At 35.5% G+C, this 15,302-nt stretch overlaps 1 protein-coding gene across 2 annotated transcripts in view; it reads right to left on the reverse strand.

The window, feature by feature from the left end:
* Positions 1-3,925: 3,925 nt before the first annotated feature.
* LOC111046757 (cleavage and polyadenylation specificity factor subunit 1) overlaps positions 3,926-15,302 on the reverse strand; it is a 77,926-nt gene continuing 66,549 nt past the window's right edge. The window contains exons 20-25 of one of the 2 annotated variants that reach the window (XM_039424729.1): positions 13,158-13,390; positions 11,711-11,847; positions 8,393-8,706; positions 6,723-6,852; positions 4,891-5,058; positions 3,926-4,792 (exon numbers count right to left, since the gene is read on the reverse strand). In XM_039424729.1, the coding sequence (XP_039280663.1) occupies positions 4,774-4,792; positions 4,891-5,058; positions 6,723-6,852; positions 8,393-8,706; positions 11,711-11,847; positions 13,158-13,390 (1,001 nt within the window). In that variant the 3' untranslated portion in view covers positions 3,926-4,773. Of the gene's footprint in view, positions 5,059-6,722; positions 6,853-8,392; positions 8,707-11,710; positions 11,848-13,157; positions 13,391-15,302 lie in introns of both variants that reach the window. The other variant, XM_039424728.1, reaches the window with a different exon arrangement.

Here is a 15,302-nt window from a genome sequence, read left to right on the forward strand (position 1 = left end):
ATGATCGACCGGGGAGCAACAGTGGTTCGACCGGGGAACGCGAGAAGATCTAACATCTTCCATAACGTTCATGATGGGTGCGTGGGCGGTGCGACTGTGGTTCGATGGTGGTACGAGGGAGGAGCGTGCTCGGTACTGGTTGGAAGCGCGAATATGTGTACGCAGCTTTATGTGATCCAGGTTCCAATAAGGGGAACACCAACATCAACTAATAAAGTAATGAGTGAGTTGACAGTAGGTCGATTGAACAAAAGCTATCAATTGCTTAATTCTGAGACATTTTCAAGAAAATGCTAGGGTTCAAGTCAACTATGTTACCAGAATAGCTGGAACTAATGACAACTAGCCAGCCACTAAATTCTAGTTTTTATTCGACTTAGTGCCGGTTACACAATAGCCGGTTAAATTTTAACCGTGATTAATTCCACGAGAAGTAGTTTTTTCGAAAACGCATTCTCTGATTGGTTCTCGTGAAGTTAATCACGGTTAAAATTTAACGGCTGTTGTGCAACCGGGTCTAACTGTTCTAATAATTAAATTAATTCTATGAAGATACCCGATAAAATCAGCTGTTCCTGTATTACAGGACTTCTAAATTTATTCCAATTACATGCTCAATATAGCCGATAAAATCAGCTGTTCCTGTATTACAGGACTTCTAAATTTATTCCAATTACATGCTCAATATAGCCGATAAAATCAGCTGTTCCTGTATTACAGGACTTCTAAATTTATTCCAATTACATGCTCAATATAGCCGATAAAATCAGCTGTTCCTGTATTACAGGACTTCTAAATTTATTCCAATTACATGCTCAATATAGCGATAAAATCAGCTGTTCCTGTATTACAGGACTTCTAAATTTATTCCAATTACATGCTCAATATAGCCGATAAAATCAGATGTTCCTGTATTACAGGACTTCTAAATTTATTCCAATTACATGCTCAATATAGCTGATAAAATCAGCTGTTCCTGTATTACAGGACTCCTAAATCTATTCCAATTACATGCTCAATATAGCCGATAAAATCAGCTGTTCCTGTATTACAGGACTGTTTCATAAAAGTTACAAGTCCTATAATACAGGAGAATACATGAAGTATCATAAAAATTTAGAAGTCCTGTAATACAGGAACAGCTGATTTTATCGGCTATATTGAGCATGTAATTGGAATAAATTTAGGAGTCCTGTAATACAGGAACGGCTGATTTTATCGGCTATATTGAGCATGTAATTGGAATAAATTTAGGAGTCCTGTAATACAGGAACGGCTGATTTTATCGGCTATATTGAGCATGTAATTGGAATAAATTTAGAAGTCCTGTAATACAGGAACAGCTGATTTTATCGGCTATATTGAGCATGCAATTGGAATAAATTTAGAAGTCCTGTAATACAGGAACAGCTGATTTTATCTGCTATATTGAGCATGTAATTGGAATGGTGATTCTCCTGTATTACGTGACTTATAAGTTTTATGAAACAGGGCCCAGTCATCCATAAAACTAATAAATAAATGAGTATTACAAGTTGAGAATAGAAAGACATGTATTTTCTATTTACATACAAAAAAACACAACAAGACATGAACAGTTCGACAATTACTGTTAAAAATAAGAGCTAATCCTCACACACGTAAAACACTTTCGACAGATTCTGTAAAAATAAGTATTTATGGTGCGAACCAGACAGAGAGCGATCTGCGATCTCATGGGTTTCTATATCTATATCTAAAGCCCGGTACAGACGCTCAAGTTTAGCTCAGTCTTTTGCTCAAGCAAAAGTCGGAGCATGTAAGTCGTTGCGTCTAGACGGTAAAACGGATGGGTCTTCAAACTTAGGTCGTCAAACTTAAAATGTATCGGCCGGGAATCTTTTTCCATCAAACCGTCCGTCTTTTGCCTATCCACCAAAACCTAAATCGCGTAAAAATGGAGATAGAGAAATTGTGATTTCAGATTCAGATTCAGCGCCCTCAAATTAATAAAATGCCTCGCGAGTACTTGAAAATAAGCAAGTTTTTTTATCGATTGTATGTATATAACACCATTTAACCCTTTTTTCTTTCTTGATTCTTATGATACTCTCAGAATTTGATGTTGATATTATGATTTACTATCATGATGTATTAAGATGTACTATATTGTTGATAAAATACTATAGGTCCACCTTATAATGGCAGTGGATAAAGATAGAAGAATAGCGATGCCGATTCTCTGCATTAATTAATTAGACTATATTCCTACACTGTCAAAAACATAATTGTCATCGTTGTGGAACTAGACAAGGATAGTACCACCGGCTTTGCCAAATGATAGACAAGGATAGCAAAACCAAAGTTGATCAATTACTGTCATTATAACGTGGACTTCACTATATCTACAAAATTTCAATCCATTTACAATCACTGTGTCTAGAGATATGACATGTAAACAAAGCCATTTAGCGATTAACAGTAATATTTTTGTCATTATGTTGTTGAATATAGAATTATCCAGTTGAATCAGCGAAAAAATACGATATAATTATTACTCATCTACCGGATTATGTCAACCGTAAACAATTCAGACTCAATGAACCATATTCATATTGAAGAGACACATAACCTCTAGCTACTTTGGACTGTTGTAAAAATTAGAATTGGAACCGTTTTGGGCGTAAGTTAGCCTGTGTTACTTTTTTGTAAGTTGTATAATTCTGAATGATTGAATAAATTAAATACCTATATCAAGAACTGAACTTGTGAGCACAAAAATAGGAAAACGGACGACATAAGACGGATGCGTGTGGACGCAATTTTACATCAGTCTTTTGCTTGAACCAAACGATCCGTCTTTTGCTTGAGTAGAAAACTGATGGTAAACTTGAGCGTATGGACCCGGCTTAAAGTCCGTATGTAGATACGTGGCTTAAACGGAGAAATGTCAGCTGGCTTCTGGTGAAGATCAAAGAAGCTGTTCGTTTAAACCCAGTATGAAACGCAATATGATAAAAATGTAACCATATCTACAAATAAACCTGGTTTAGCGTTAAACGTGGATGTTGCATACGGCCGTGAATCGCATAACTAAGGGCCATATGCAGCAACTACGATTAGCGCTAAACCAAGTTTGCTTATAGATACGGTCGCATTCATCACAATGAGTTTCATACGGGGTTCAAGCCGGGTCCAGAGTCTTTACTCAAGTCCGGGTCAGAGTCTTTACCATCAGTCTTTTACTCAAGCAAAAGACGGATCGTTTGGTTCAAGCAAAAGACGGATGTAGAATTTCGTCCACATCTTATGTCGTCTGTTTTCCTATTTTTATGCTTACAAGCTCAGTTCTTGATATGTTTAATTCATTTATTCAATCATTCAGAATTATACAACTTACAAAAAAGTACCAAAGGATAACTTACGCCCAAAACGTTAAAATTCTAATATTTACAACAGTCCAAAGTAGCTAGAGGTTATGTGTCACTTCAATATGAATTGTGATATGGTTCATTGAGTCTGAATTGTATACGATTGATATATATCCGGTAGATGAGTAATAATTATATCGTTTGTTGTTGGTTATCCATCTTGTTTCCACTATTATTATTACTATTAAATTTTATAAAACTTTAAAGTGAAAAAGCACTCACATTATTTGATGTGGCGACGTCCGTTTCGTGCTGGTATCGCACATTATCAAGCCAACTGAAGTTGACTTCAGTTCCTGTTTGGCTTGAAAATGTGCAATACCAGCACGAAACGGACGTCGTCACATCAAATAATGTGAGTGCTTTTTCACTTTAAAGTTTTATAGAATTTAATAGTGATAATTATATTGTATTATTTGCTGATTCAACTGGATAATGCTATATTTAACAACACAATAACAAAAATATTACTGTTAATTGCTAAATGGCTTTGTTTACATGTCATATCTCGATACACAGTGATTGTAAATGGATTGAAATTTTGTAGATAGTATTCTTATCAACAATATAGTACATATTAATATATCATGATAGTAAATCATAATATCAACATCAAATTCTGAGAGTATCATGAGAATCAAGGAAGAAAAAAGGGTTAAATGGCGTTATATACAATCGATAAAAAAACTTGCTTATTTTCAAGTACTCGCAAGGCATTTTATTAATTTGAGGGCGCTGAATCCGAATCTGAAATCACAATTTCTCTATCGCCATTTTTACGCGATTTAGGTTTTGGTGGATAGACAAAAGACGGACGGTTTGATGGAAAAAGATTCCCGGCCGATACATTTCAAGTTTGACGACTTAAGCTTGAAGACCGTCCGATCCGTTTTACCGTCCAGACGCAACGACTTACATGCTCCGACTTTTGCTTGAGCAGAAGACTGAAGCTAAACTTGAGCGTCTGAACCGGGCTTTAAACGAACATAATAAGACATTTCTCCGTTTAAACCGAGTATCTGCATCCGGACCTTAGACATAGATACAGAAACCTATAGGATAGCAGATAGGTTCAGAGTGACCACACCTAAAACCCCTTTTCTTGAACCGATTCTGCTAAAAATAAACGAGTAACTTTTCCGATAAAGTATTTTGGCAGATTCTGATGAAACTGCATGGTTGACCCCTCTATAGCGAAACAAATCGACGATTTTGTTAACACTGAGTGGCGAACCCCTCTATAGTGAAACACTTTCAACGATGCTGTTAAAATGAGCAGTTAGCCTCTCTATTTCGTCATTTACAACGATGCTGTTAAAAATGAGCAGTTGGCCTCTCTATTTCGTCATTTACAACGATGCTGTTAAAAATGAGCAGTTAGCCTCTCTATTTCGTCATTTACAACGTAACTGTTAAAAATGAGCAGTTGGCCTCTCTATTTCGTCATTTACAACGATGCTGTTAAAAATGAGCAGTTAGCCTCTCTATGTCAGTCAGGTCCTCAATGATATCGTCGACTTTGGTGCCGATTTTCTTGGCGATTTCCTGACGTGTGAGGAGAGGCAACGATAAGAACATCCATACTAGTTCACCGTCGATTATGCCCCTTGAAGGAGATCCAAGCAGTTTGTCTGCACTCTTGAACGTTCTGCAACAATGTAAAAAAATGAAAAAATAGAATACGATATTTATTTCATTCAACAACAATAAATTTTGTCTCATAGTCTTAAAAACTTGGGTAACGTCCAGATTTACATTCACATAAAAAATCATTCAAAAGAATGGCATGGTGATATTTAACTAAAAGTAATCAATAGTTATCCACAGGGAAGTTTTTTCTGGTTGAATCAAAGAAAATATTATACAGATATTCACTTATGCCAATTTCTTCGAATAAACACACAGACTTCAATTTAAATTATTCTCTAGCAATCCATAGTTGAAGTTAACTAAACGGTAACTAGCAAGTGACAGTTTAACGGGGGTTTAGACTTAGTCGGACAGTTTTAGGATGCTTACACTCTCACTAAACCGTTTTACTCACTGAACTGTCAGTGTTTCAAATGAATAACACCAAACGCTTCTCATTTAATCAATGTTGACAGTTTGCAGTATTCTCACTATGAAATAGCCACAGTATAACCAGTATAACCACATTATTGAAATAGCATTATTCGTTATTTAAACTAATTATAAAAAAAAACAAATCAACAAGCATACAACATATTGAACAAAATTTTTTCAAAAAAAAAAAAATACTTCTAACTAAACCTACTGAACTGTATAAAGACTAATTTGACATAACCGGAAGGTTGTCTGTCAGGAGTCGGTATCTACTGAATCATTATTACAATGCTTTATCCTAACTGAATAATATCCTAACTGCCCCTTCGATCAACAAAACTAAAATAAATTTAACAATTTGATAATAATAAAGGGGAGTCCGGTCTCACAAGGTGTCAAACTATCAAAAGATAAACCGAAAAACTTCAATAAATAACAAACAAACTAATTATTATGTTTCTTATTCCATAACTAATAGGAATAGTTATGGAATAAGAAACATGGATACTGAACAAAAACGAAGAAAAAAGATCCTTCTTTTTGAAAACAAGGTACTTGGAAAAATCTTTGGCCCAACACTAAAGAACGGAGTTTGGAGGATAAAACTTTTACTGATTCAATTGATTTATTATTTATAAGTTAATTCACAGCTACTGTGAAATACGCCAGCTATTCAAGGAACCACACATAGTATGTGAGTTTAAAAGCAAAAGGCTACAATGGACTTCATTAACAAGCAGTGTACTGAGGAACAATCCTACAGGAAGGAGACAGCTGGAAGGCCCAGGGACCAGGCCCGGAAAGACATGAGAAACATGGGGCTAAATGAGGATGACACTGGTGACCTGAATAGATGGAGAGGCAGAGTTGATGAGGCCAAGTACCGACTGGGTTACGAGTGGTCACTACAATAAGTAGTAAGTGAAATGGAATACGTACTGTATTTCTTAGAAATCACCTTTTAATTCTTTTTACAAAACAATTGGTTTATTTCATTTATTTCCTATTAATATTAAAGTAGCCCCTGGTATTTAAAATAATAATAATTATTATTACCTATTACTAGCAGGTAACCCGTGCTCCGCAAGGGTTTAATTAAAAACTTGACAAACTGAAAATTTGACCTACTGAAATCTTGAAGAATTTTAAATAGGCACATAAGTAAGTAGGTAAAAAGGAAGTTTTGCTGCCGCACCCAGTATAAGTCAATCCATTTCTTTATTATAGAATAGATTATGTTCCAATTACCTGTAGCTTTTGGGATTGAGCCCAGCAATATGTGGAATGTTGTTAACGAGTACATTCTGCAACATGAGAAGTCGCCGATAGATTTTCTCCGGGATTGGTAGCATGTAACCCAGTGCACCGTCCAGTGTGGCTGCAAAGAAATCCAAACAAAATTGGAAAATTAGAACCGAAACAAAATTGAAAATCATCAAATATCCCATGGTGATCATAGAAAAGCAAAGTAAAATAATAAATCACTTTAAAAATCACACTGTTTACAGCTAGAACAAAGATAGTTTACATCACATGGATAGCGATATCCTAATTATTGATAATACACACACATTGAGAAAGGAGATATTCCATTATTCATTGTTATATTTATTTATTTGGTTAGTAAAAACAATACAACGATCGGAAAAGAAAAAAAAACAGGCTATTGCTCAAAGATTTCTTCAATTTCCTAATTTAGTTTCAAATTGTCCGAATACTGTATTATACATAGTTTATGTATACCAGACGCATCCCCACATTTTGTATATGTGCAGTGAATTTTTTTGTCCAATTATTTTGCCTGCCGTCCGAAAGGTTTACAGGTTGAGAAATGATCAACTTAGCAATCTGGTTTAGAAAACTGCATTCATTAAATGAAAAAAACTTGGAAAGTCACTCATAACTACTTCTAATTAAAGCATTTTGATGAACTATGGCGTTCATACAACCATAACCAATTTCTAGTAAAATTAGAGCTTAAAATTTGAGCAACAGATGAATTGCATTTCTTACAATCCTCAAAATGCTAGCAATTATAATTGAATTCAAGTACTACTGCTACTCATTGACACTACGGCCCTTGAAGAGCCTTGGCCTCCTCCACCAGCCTTTTCCACGCATCTCTGTCTGTCTGTGCTCGCTGTCTCCACCTTCTTACGCCCAAGGATTGAAGTTCTGCCTCCACGTCGTCCAGCCATCTCTTGCGTGGTCGGCCTCGTTTCCTTCGTCCTCCAGGTTTCTGCTACAGAGACATACGTGCTGTTTGGATTTCCAGCATCCGTTCCACATGGCCTAACCGACGGATTCTAGCTGTTCTAATTTCTGTAACAATGCTCGGTTGCCCATACAGATTATAGAATCGCCACCTATCAGCCTCTAGCACTGGCCCATAAATTCTTCTTAGCATCTTCCTCTCCCATCAATTCAACCACATCTTATCACAACTTGTCAACACCCATGTTTCACAAGCATCACCACTGGTCGCAGCAATGAATGTTAATTTTACTGCTCCAGCTTATCAGCCTTAAAATTTTTCTGTAGGCTGGAGTATGTTCTATTTCCAGCTTTCGATCATTCTTTAATTGAATCTTAGTAAATCTATGTAGGCACACAACAAAAATTTTTTTTGACTTCTATCCAAAGAGGGAAATGATAATAATAATAATAATAATAATAATAATAATAATAATAATAATAATAATAATAATATCAAATGACCTGGCTGGCTCAGATCTGGTGGCAGAGTTTTCAGGTCACACCCTATCAATTTCAGGGCTTCTTACATAACCTAAAAACTGTTTTAGGCAGCCGGAATCGGCACACGATTTAACGTGTCCATCTGAAACTCGGGAGTGGCCCGGAAAAATTACACATTTTCAAACGCCTGTTTTTTGAATCAAGCTAGCTACTCAACTCACCGAACATGGTGCAATGTCGCTTATCACTGTTGGCGAGGTGCTTATTGGCGTGGCTGCCCTGCACCAGTTTGCACTTGACGCGGAACATGGCGTTGACGTGCTGCGCCAGATGGAAGTCGGCGCGATGCATGAGCCGCTGCCCGCCAAAGCTGTCGGCCGACTCCGGGTCGTACATGTAGAGCACCACGTTCTTGTCGCGGTCGGTCACCACGAACGACATCTGCGTGTTGTCCAGCAGGAACTCGACCGTGTACACCTCCGACGCCCGGTAGTCGCGCGACACCAGCGACAGAGTGCGGTACTCTTCTTGGAACCTGCCAACATACGTCATTCTATTATTTATCCCACACGAAAATACTATATTCAAGTATTAAACTCATATATTTTGTGGAAGCCTTATTGTTATGTGTGTTCAGACTTCATATTGATTTGTGTGAATTGCTTCATTCTGTATTTTTATTTGTATGTGTGACTTTATTGTTTTTATTTCTTTATTCTTTATTCATTTATACAATAACTACATTGTCAAAATGATAGGGAGAGGAAAAATAAGTTAACCTTATTGTATGTATTTTGTTTCTTGATGACTATGTCTATTGCACTAGGTGTTTAATGGCAATAAAGAATTCTATTCTATAGTGAGACTCATTCATAATGTTCAGCAATTTTAAAAGAGGAAGTAACAGGTCAATACCGTGACAGCATTTTATATTTTATTGCCTGAGACAATTTTAAGGCAATTTTATGAGCGCTAATGCCGCATACATAGGCCTTACAAAAAAGTTATTACATTAAATACAAATTACACATGCAGACTAGTTCTTGAGACTAGAAATACTATTTTTTCAACCATTTATACTGATTTGGGACACCAACAAAACTATTGTTTGAGTGCTGGTGACGAGTAAAGACAGTTACACACACACAGATTTTTGTATGTACAATTTTTGGCCGCCCTTATTAATTTTATTGGATTGAACGTGACTTGGCAAACACATCATCTGTTTGCCAAGTTATGTTCAATCATAGAGAAACAATAGCGTAAGTAGATATCCCATGGTATAGGGCGTTTATGTCGCAACTTTTACTGTTATCTCAAGCCGATTACTGTCGATTATTGTCGATTTCTACTGTTTTGACCGGTTAAGAGTGTATGAACGGCACAATATGAGAGACTACCAGCGTCATAATGCTTCACGGGAAAGAACTACGTGGACTATCGGCTTGAGATAACAGTAAAAGTTGCGACATAAACGCCCTATACCATGGGATATCTATTTTCGCTATTGGTTCTCTATGGTTCAATCTAATAGAATTTATAAGGACGACAAAAAATCGTACGTCCAAAAATGTATTTGTGGAACTAAACTAACAGAGCAGAAAAATGATAATACTACCTCCAATAGAAATAATATTTAGTAACATGGTAGGCTAAACTATAATAACTATTACAACTATGCAAATCAATCAAGGTAAAAGTTTCCATTTGAATTAAAATGGTATAATAAATTTAATTTTCGAAATAAATAGATTTGAATTCGAAATGATTTATCCATATCATACGCATCCTATCATAATTTGATTGTATGGTATGAGGTATGGTATTCCTCCATAATTGAAAGAATAAGACGTTAATGTTGTCAATGTATTTGTCACTATATTTGTTCAAAAATTAATTCTGCTAAGTTCTGAAACTAAGTTCAGCTGAAGATGTGGTAGGTGTTACCTTGAAACCTGGTTCTGTAATGTGAATTAATTTTTGATCAAATATAAGTGGTATTGACAACATTAACATCTTATCCTTCCATCCATCATACTTGAAAATAACTTGAAAATTCAAACATGTTGACAAGTACTTCAAATTGGCGTTTTACTTGACCTCTATAAGGGAATGCACTATCAAATATTTTATAAAATATCTATCTAAGAAATATATAAATAAGAAAACTCGACATAGATTATACATGAGAGTTCGACCAAGATTAATAAAACACTGTAACCAGTGATATCTTCGTCTCATGACTTGGTTAATCTTCCAAAATAGGAATCTTATACGTGAAATATTCGAAAACAAAGGGTTCCATAGTCAATCTTGCAGACTATCTCACCGCACGCCACCAAATGTAAACAGAGGGGGTGTTTCTTCTCTTCTATAATATTTACTAAAATTATACTGCTATCAAATTTCTATTTGAATCCTTGATTGTTTGGGAACTTTAAATGGATTCGTTCATTCAAATGCACAGATTATCATCATTATTTATTTGTCACCTATTTTAGCAACTAGCAACTACGAGCCAGGAACTTCAATGAAACTTATTTTTAAATTCAACCTCAGGTTTATTGAATTAAAAAAACGAATCAATAGAAATCATGTCACATGTTAAATTTCCAAACAACGTTATCCAGTAATGGATTTGGAACAGAAGGCATATTCAATTTTTAATTTCTACACTTAGGAACTTGCTAACTTGCTGCAACTAAATTCGGGCCTCGGTTATTCTATGTAGCTGAATTTTAGCTAGATAAAAACAACAGTTTGGCACTCACCATTTCCACAATTTAAACTTCGACTCTTTAGAAACACACACACACACACACACACACACACACACACACACACACACGATTTAAGAAAACTCACTATACTTTACTCAGATTCACCCACGCAATTAATCTCCTAATTCTACTTCTACTAATTTTATCGGTTTCTTCTTCAAACTAGATCAAAATTAATGATGATATAACGAGAAATTGTCAATTTGTCCCTCTGAATGGAAAACAGATCCATTCACAGGACCGAGGCTCGCACACCGTTACATGTTTTCCAGATTACGTCTCAATTCTAACTGTGGCCTTTTCACTGAAAATTATTACCCCTCCACGAGCGTTGAGCCTAACTTCCAGTGGAAAAGCCAAAGCTGCAAAAAGGTCGATGGTCGTACAATTCCCAAATACAGTATCTTTTTCGACAAGAAATTGAAACTGCATTTGAAAAATGCACGAAAATTGCTTTAATTTCGACAACTAAGCAACAAGTTAGCAAATTCAAACAAGACAGAGTAAATTCTCACACTAAAAACGCAGGGTTCAACTTGCAGTAAAAATCAAAGTGCATTCCAGTTTAAAAACCTGAAAAATAATATAAGATACACAAAAACAACTACAATATACCCACTATTACAACACTATCAATAAAAAGGTCATTGAAGTTCAAAGTCAGAAATCAAACAGCCATATTTTGACCAGTGACAAGCTTAAAAATAGCATCTTAACACAAACTAAATCAGAATTAGAGCTAATAGTAGAAGCACTTACCTTAGAAGAGATATAGACTTGTAGACGTCTGCCACCAAAATCAAACTCTTTATGGCGAGTATTTGATGGATGTAGATTTGAGTGTCAATGAAAGCCACACCCACCAGATCATTGTCCTTCAACTGCCAAATGTAGATCTGAAAAAATATGTAAAATAAATCTAAATGAAAGGAATAATGTGAAGAAAATTGCATCGAAATATTTCGAAAAATCCAGCTAAAGTCTGTGAGATATTACTTTTAACACGGATCTTTCTCGAAGACGGAGAGGTCCGATGCTCTATCCTCCACTAATCACTCCCACTACCTACGCATCGCGCCAACACTCCCCTCCAGCTATCGCCTGGCATTGTTCCAAAATTGTTTACTGGTCAGCAGGTATATTGGTTTGTGTGATTACGGAGATGTGTTCATCACAAGAACGTAAAGTGAAATGACACGGCGCATCCAAATGTGCGCAGGATGACCGTCAGAATTGTCGACAACTTGAAGCCTTATGAATCTTGTAAAAACTCTTTCAGAAGACTTAGAATTTCAACAGTTCCTGCACTGTACTTCCTCGAAATTGCAACTATGACGAAGAAAAACGAGAAGATATTAAGAGAGAGTCATATCCATCATAGTTACAATACTAGAAACTAGATAGTTCATCTTCAGTACCCGCAACACAGAACCGCAAGCTTAGAGAAAGGGCCACATTATAGCGGATTAAGAGCTTATAACTCTCTTCCTATTGAAATAAAATGTATTGAGTGCCCAAAAAGGTTTAAGAATGCAATAAAAGCTAAATTGATCGATGCATCTCCGCACAGTGTAGAGGAAAGCTTCAACTGTTGGCGCGTGTAGGTATTTTTTGCTGGCATATATTTTCAACTACTTTGTATGTTCTGATTTTCTTCTTTTTTCTCTATTTTATGATTACTTTTTTTAGTATTATACTCAATACTTTTTGACGTGTCATCTACTACCAAGCTTTGCTTGATTATGTAGTGTTACATGACGAAAATTAAACTAAACTAACTAAACTACATCTAATCTTTGTTTGAAAATAAAAGAACTTTGTTCAGATTAGAAAGACTGGCAGTTGAGGGATGACATAATTGCCAAGTTTCTTTTCCCAATGCCTTCTATAGTACATTTCGGTAATTCCAGTGTATCTGATACAATATTGTGTATTATTGTTTAAAATAATCAATTCTATCTTGAATATAATTTATTCACCAAGAAAAAGAACATTTTTCTATGATTAGGCTATATAATGAATTTTCAAAATTAAAATAGAATATTCTGGTGTATCTGATACGATATTGTGTATTCTTGTTGATAATGATAAATTAATAGTATACACATACAGTATCATCTCACCTTGATACACAACACGTTGGGATATCTTCTCACGCTATATTTTCTCTATGGTAACATGAAAAGTAATTCTCATGTACACAAACCTTCTGTCCAACAGCCGAAATGAGGAATCCGAGCGCATGCGTCATGGCGGTGACCGGCCCCTTCTGCTCCTTGGAGTAGACCATCTTGAACTTATTCTTGGTGAGCGGCTGCCCTGGCTCGGGGACGACCTCGATCACGTCGAAGATGAGGATGCGGCCGCGACTCGTGATGTCCTCGCTGTAGTTGTAGTTGGTGCCCAGCGCTATGTAGCCTTTCAGACCACTGCGCGTACCTACACAAAGCCCATCACATACATATTTGTTCATTCATTCACATCAAAATGATACACAAAACCAATAGCCTACATAATATTATATCAAATAACACTTTAAAGTACAAAAATAGTTATTTGTGAAACTAGTGCGCAAAGTGACAGTTTGCTGCAACGAAAGAAACGATTACGCACGAGCCGTAGGCGAGGGCGGAATGGTTTCTTGAGTGCAGCAGAGGAACTTTGCGCACGTATTTCACATTAAATTTTCCCTACAGTTACCATTGAATATGAGAAGTGGTTGATTATGGGTAAAATGATGGCTGAAATCCATCAAATGTTTGTCTGTATAATTTTGTTGTTATTACAGTAATAATAACTAATTTATTTTAAACTTGATAATCCAATTAAAAATTAATAATCGATAATTTATTCAAATAAAAAATTAAATTAGTCCAATTAATTTTGAAAATTTGAATAATTTTGAGTAAATCTTAATTTCTAAATAATTTTCAACCAATCAATTTATGAATGAAAAAAATATTAGTTGAAATAATGGATGATTAATAATATTTTTTTCTCATTTTTATTTATTTGAAAATCAGAAAAAATATAGTTAGAACAAATTCGCATTCATAATACACGCCAACAATGTCAACAGCTGATTGGGATGGCTGCAAGATTATACGCAAAGTATTAAGAGTACGCAAAGTAATACTTTGCGCACTAGAGAGTACACAAAGAAATACTTTGCGCACTAGAGCGGAAAAGTGATTCTTTGCCTTATGTAATCAGTGCAGGAATGGTCACTTTTCAAGGTAACTGTCGGAAAATATAATAATTTAATTTCTAAAAATTGATTCCCTTCACCAGGAAATCCTTATAGGTTTGTGTGCTAAAAACAGTTCGAAAATTAGAAACGTATGTCGTACAGTACTTAATTTGTAGAGTTATCGCTTCAGTTTTTGAAATTTGAACAATATAAACGTCATTAGACAACAAAGCTTGTCGTCGTAGCTCTATGGGGGGGTTTGCTGGATAAATGTGGAAATTGTAAATCTAGCAACACGCCCTGGTCTCCGCGACTTTGTTGGGCTTGTCTTCGGCCAAGACAAGATACGCGCAACGTGCATGGAGTAAATCAGTAATAAGATTCTTTTTTAAATTGTTGTGACCTCAGGGCTGGGAAAACTAGATTTAGTTTACTGTTTAATTGACATGTCATACAACGTTGGAGCTATGCTCAAATTATATAGTCCAGTCAATATAGACATAAAAAAGGGGTGTGCTTGCAATTTATATTGCAGTTCTGATTTTTCAATATATTATTTGGGTACAAATAATAAAAGTACACAAATAATAGTACTTATTTGGGTACAAATAAGAGAAGTCCAGAACCAATTTCTTCATGTAAAATTGTCTTGTGCTAGATACAGGTTGGCCCAAAAACCTCGTATTTTCAGCTCATTTTCCAGTTTTCAGCTATTTCTGCCAAATCTCGTAATCGGACAGAAAAATTTGCTCTCGTCTTTTTTTTAGATCATAAAATTCTGAATAAAATGAGAACATTCGGAACTCTCTATCTCCAATAAGTACTAAGTTATGATTCTTCAAAAATGAGTGAAATTTGAAGAAAAAAATCAATTTTGATGTATTTTAGTTTTTGATCAACAATATCTTCCGATTATTAAAATTTTGATGTATAATTCAAAATCCCTCTGGGCGTATTTTAGTGCTCTACAATCTGAGATAAGGGAGAGCGCTCTATCTGATATAGATTTCCAGGTACACCTGACAACAATGCTCCTTGTATTGTGAAAAACACCCAATTTTCAGCTTCAACCATCATCACAAACTACATTGTCCTCACATTGAAATTTCGCACAACGGCATAAGTTCATGGGATTATGTTCTATGAGAATCACCCGTCAGA

The sequence above is a fragment of the Nilaparvata lugens genome, chromosome 3, assembly GCF_014356525.2.
Source record: "Nilaparvata lugens isolate BPH chromosome 3, ASM1435652v1, whole genome shotgun sequence".
In the NCBI taxonomy this organism is placed as follows: Eukaryota; Metazoa; Arthropoda; class Insecta; order Hemiptera; family Delphacidae; genus Nilaparvata; species Nilaparvata lugens.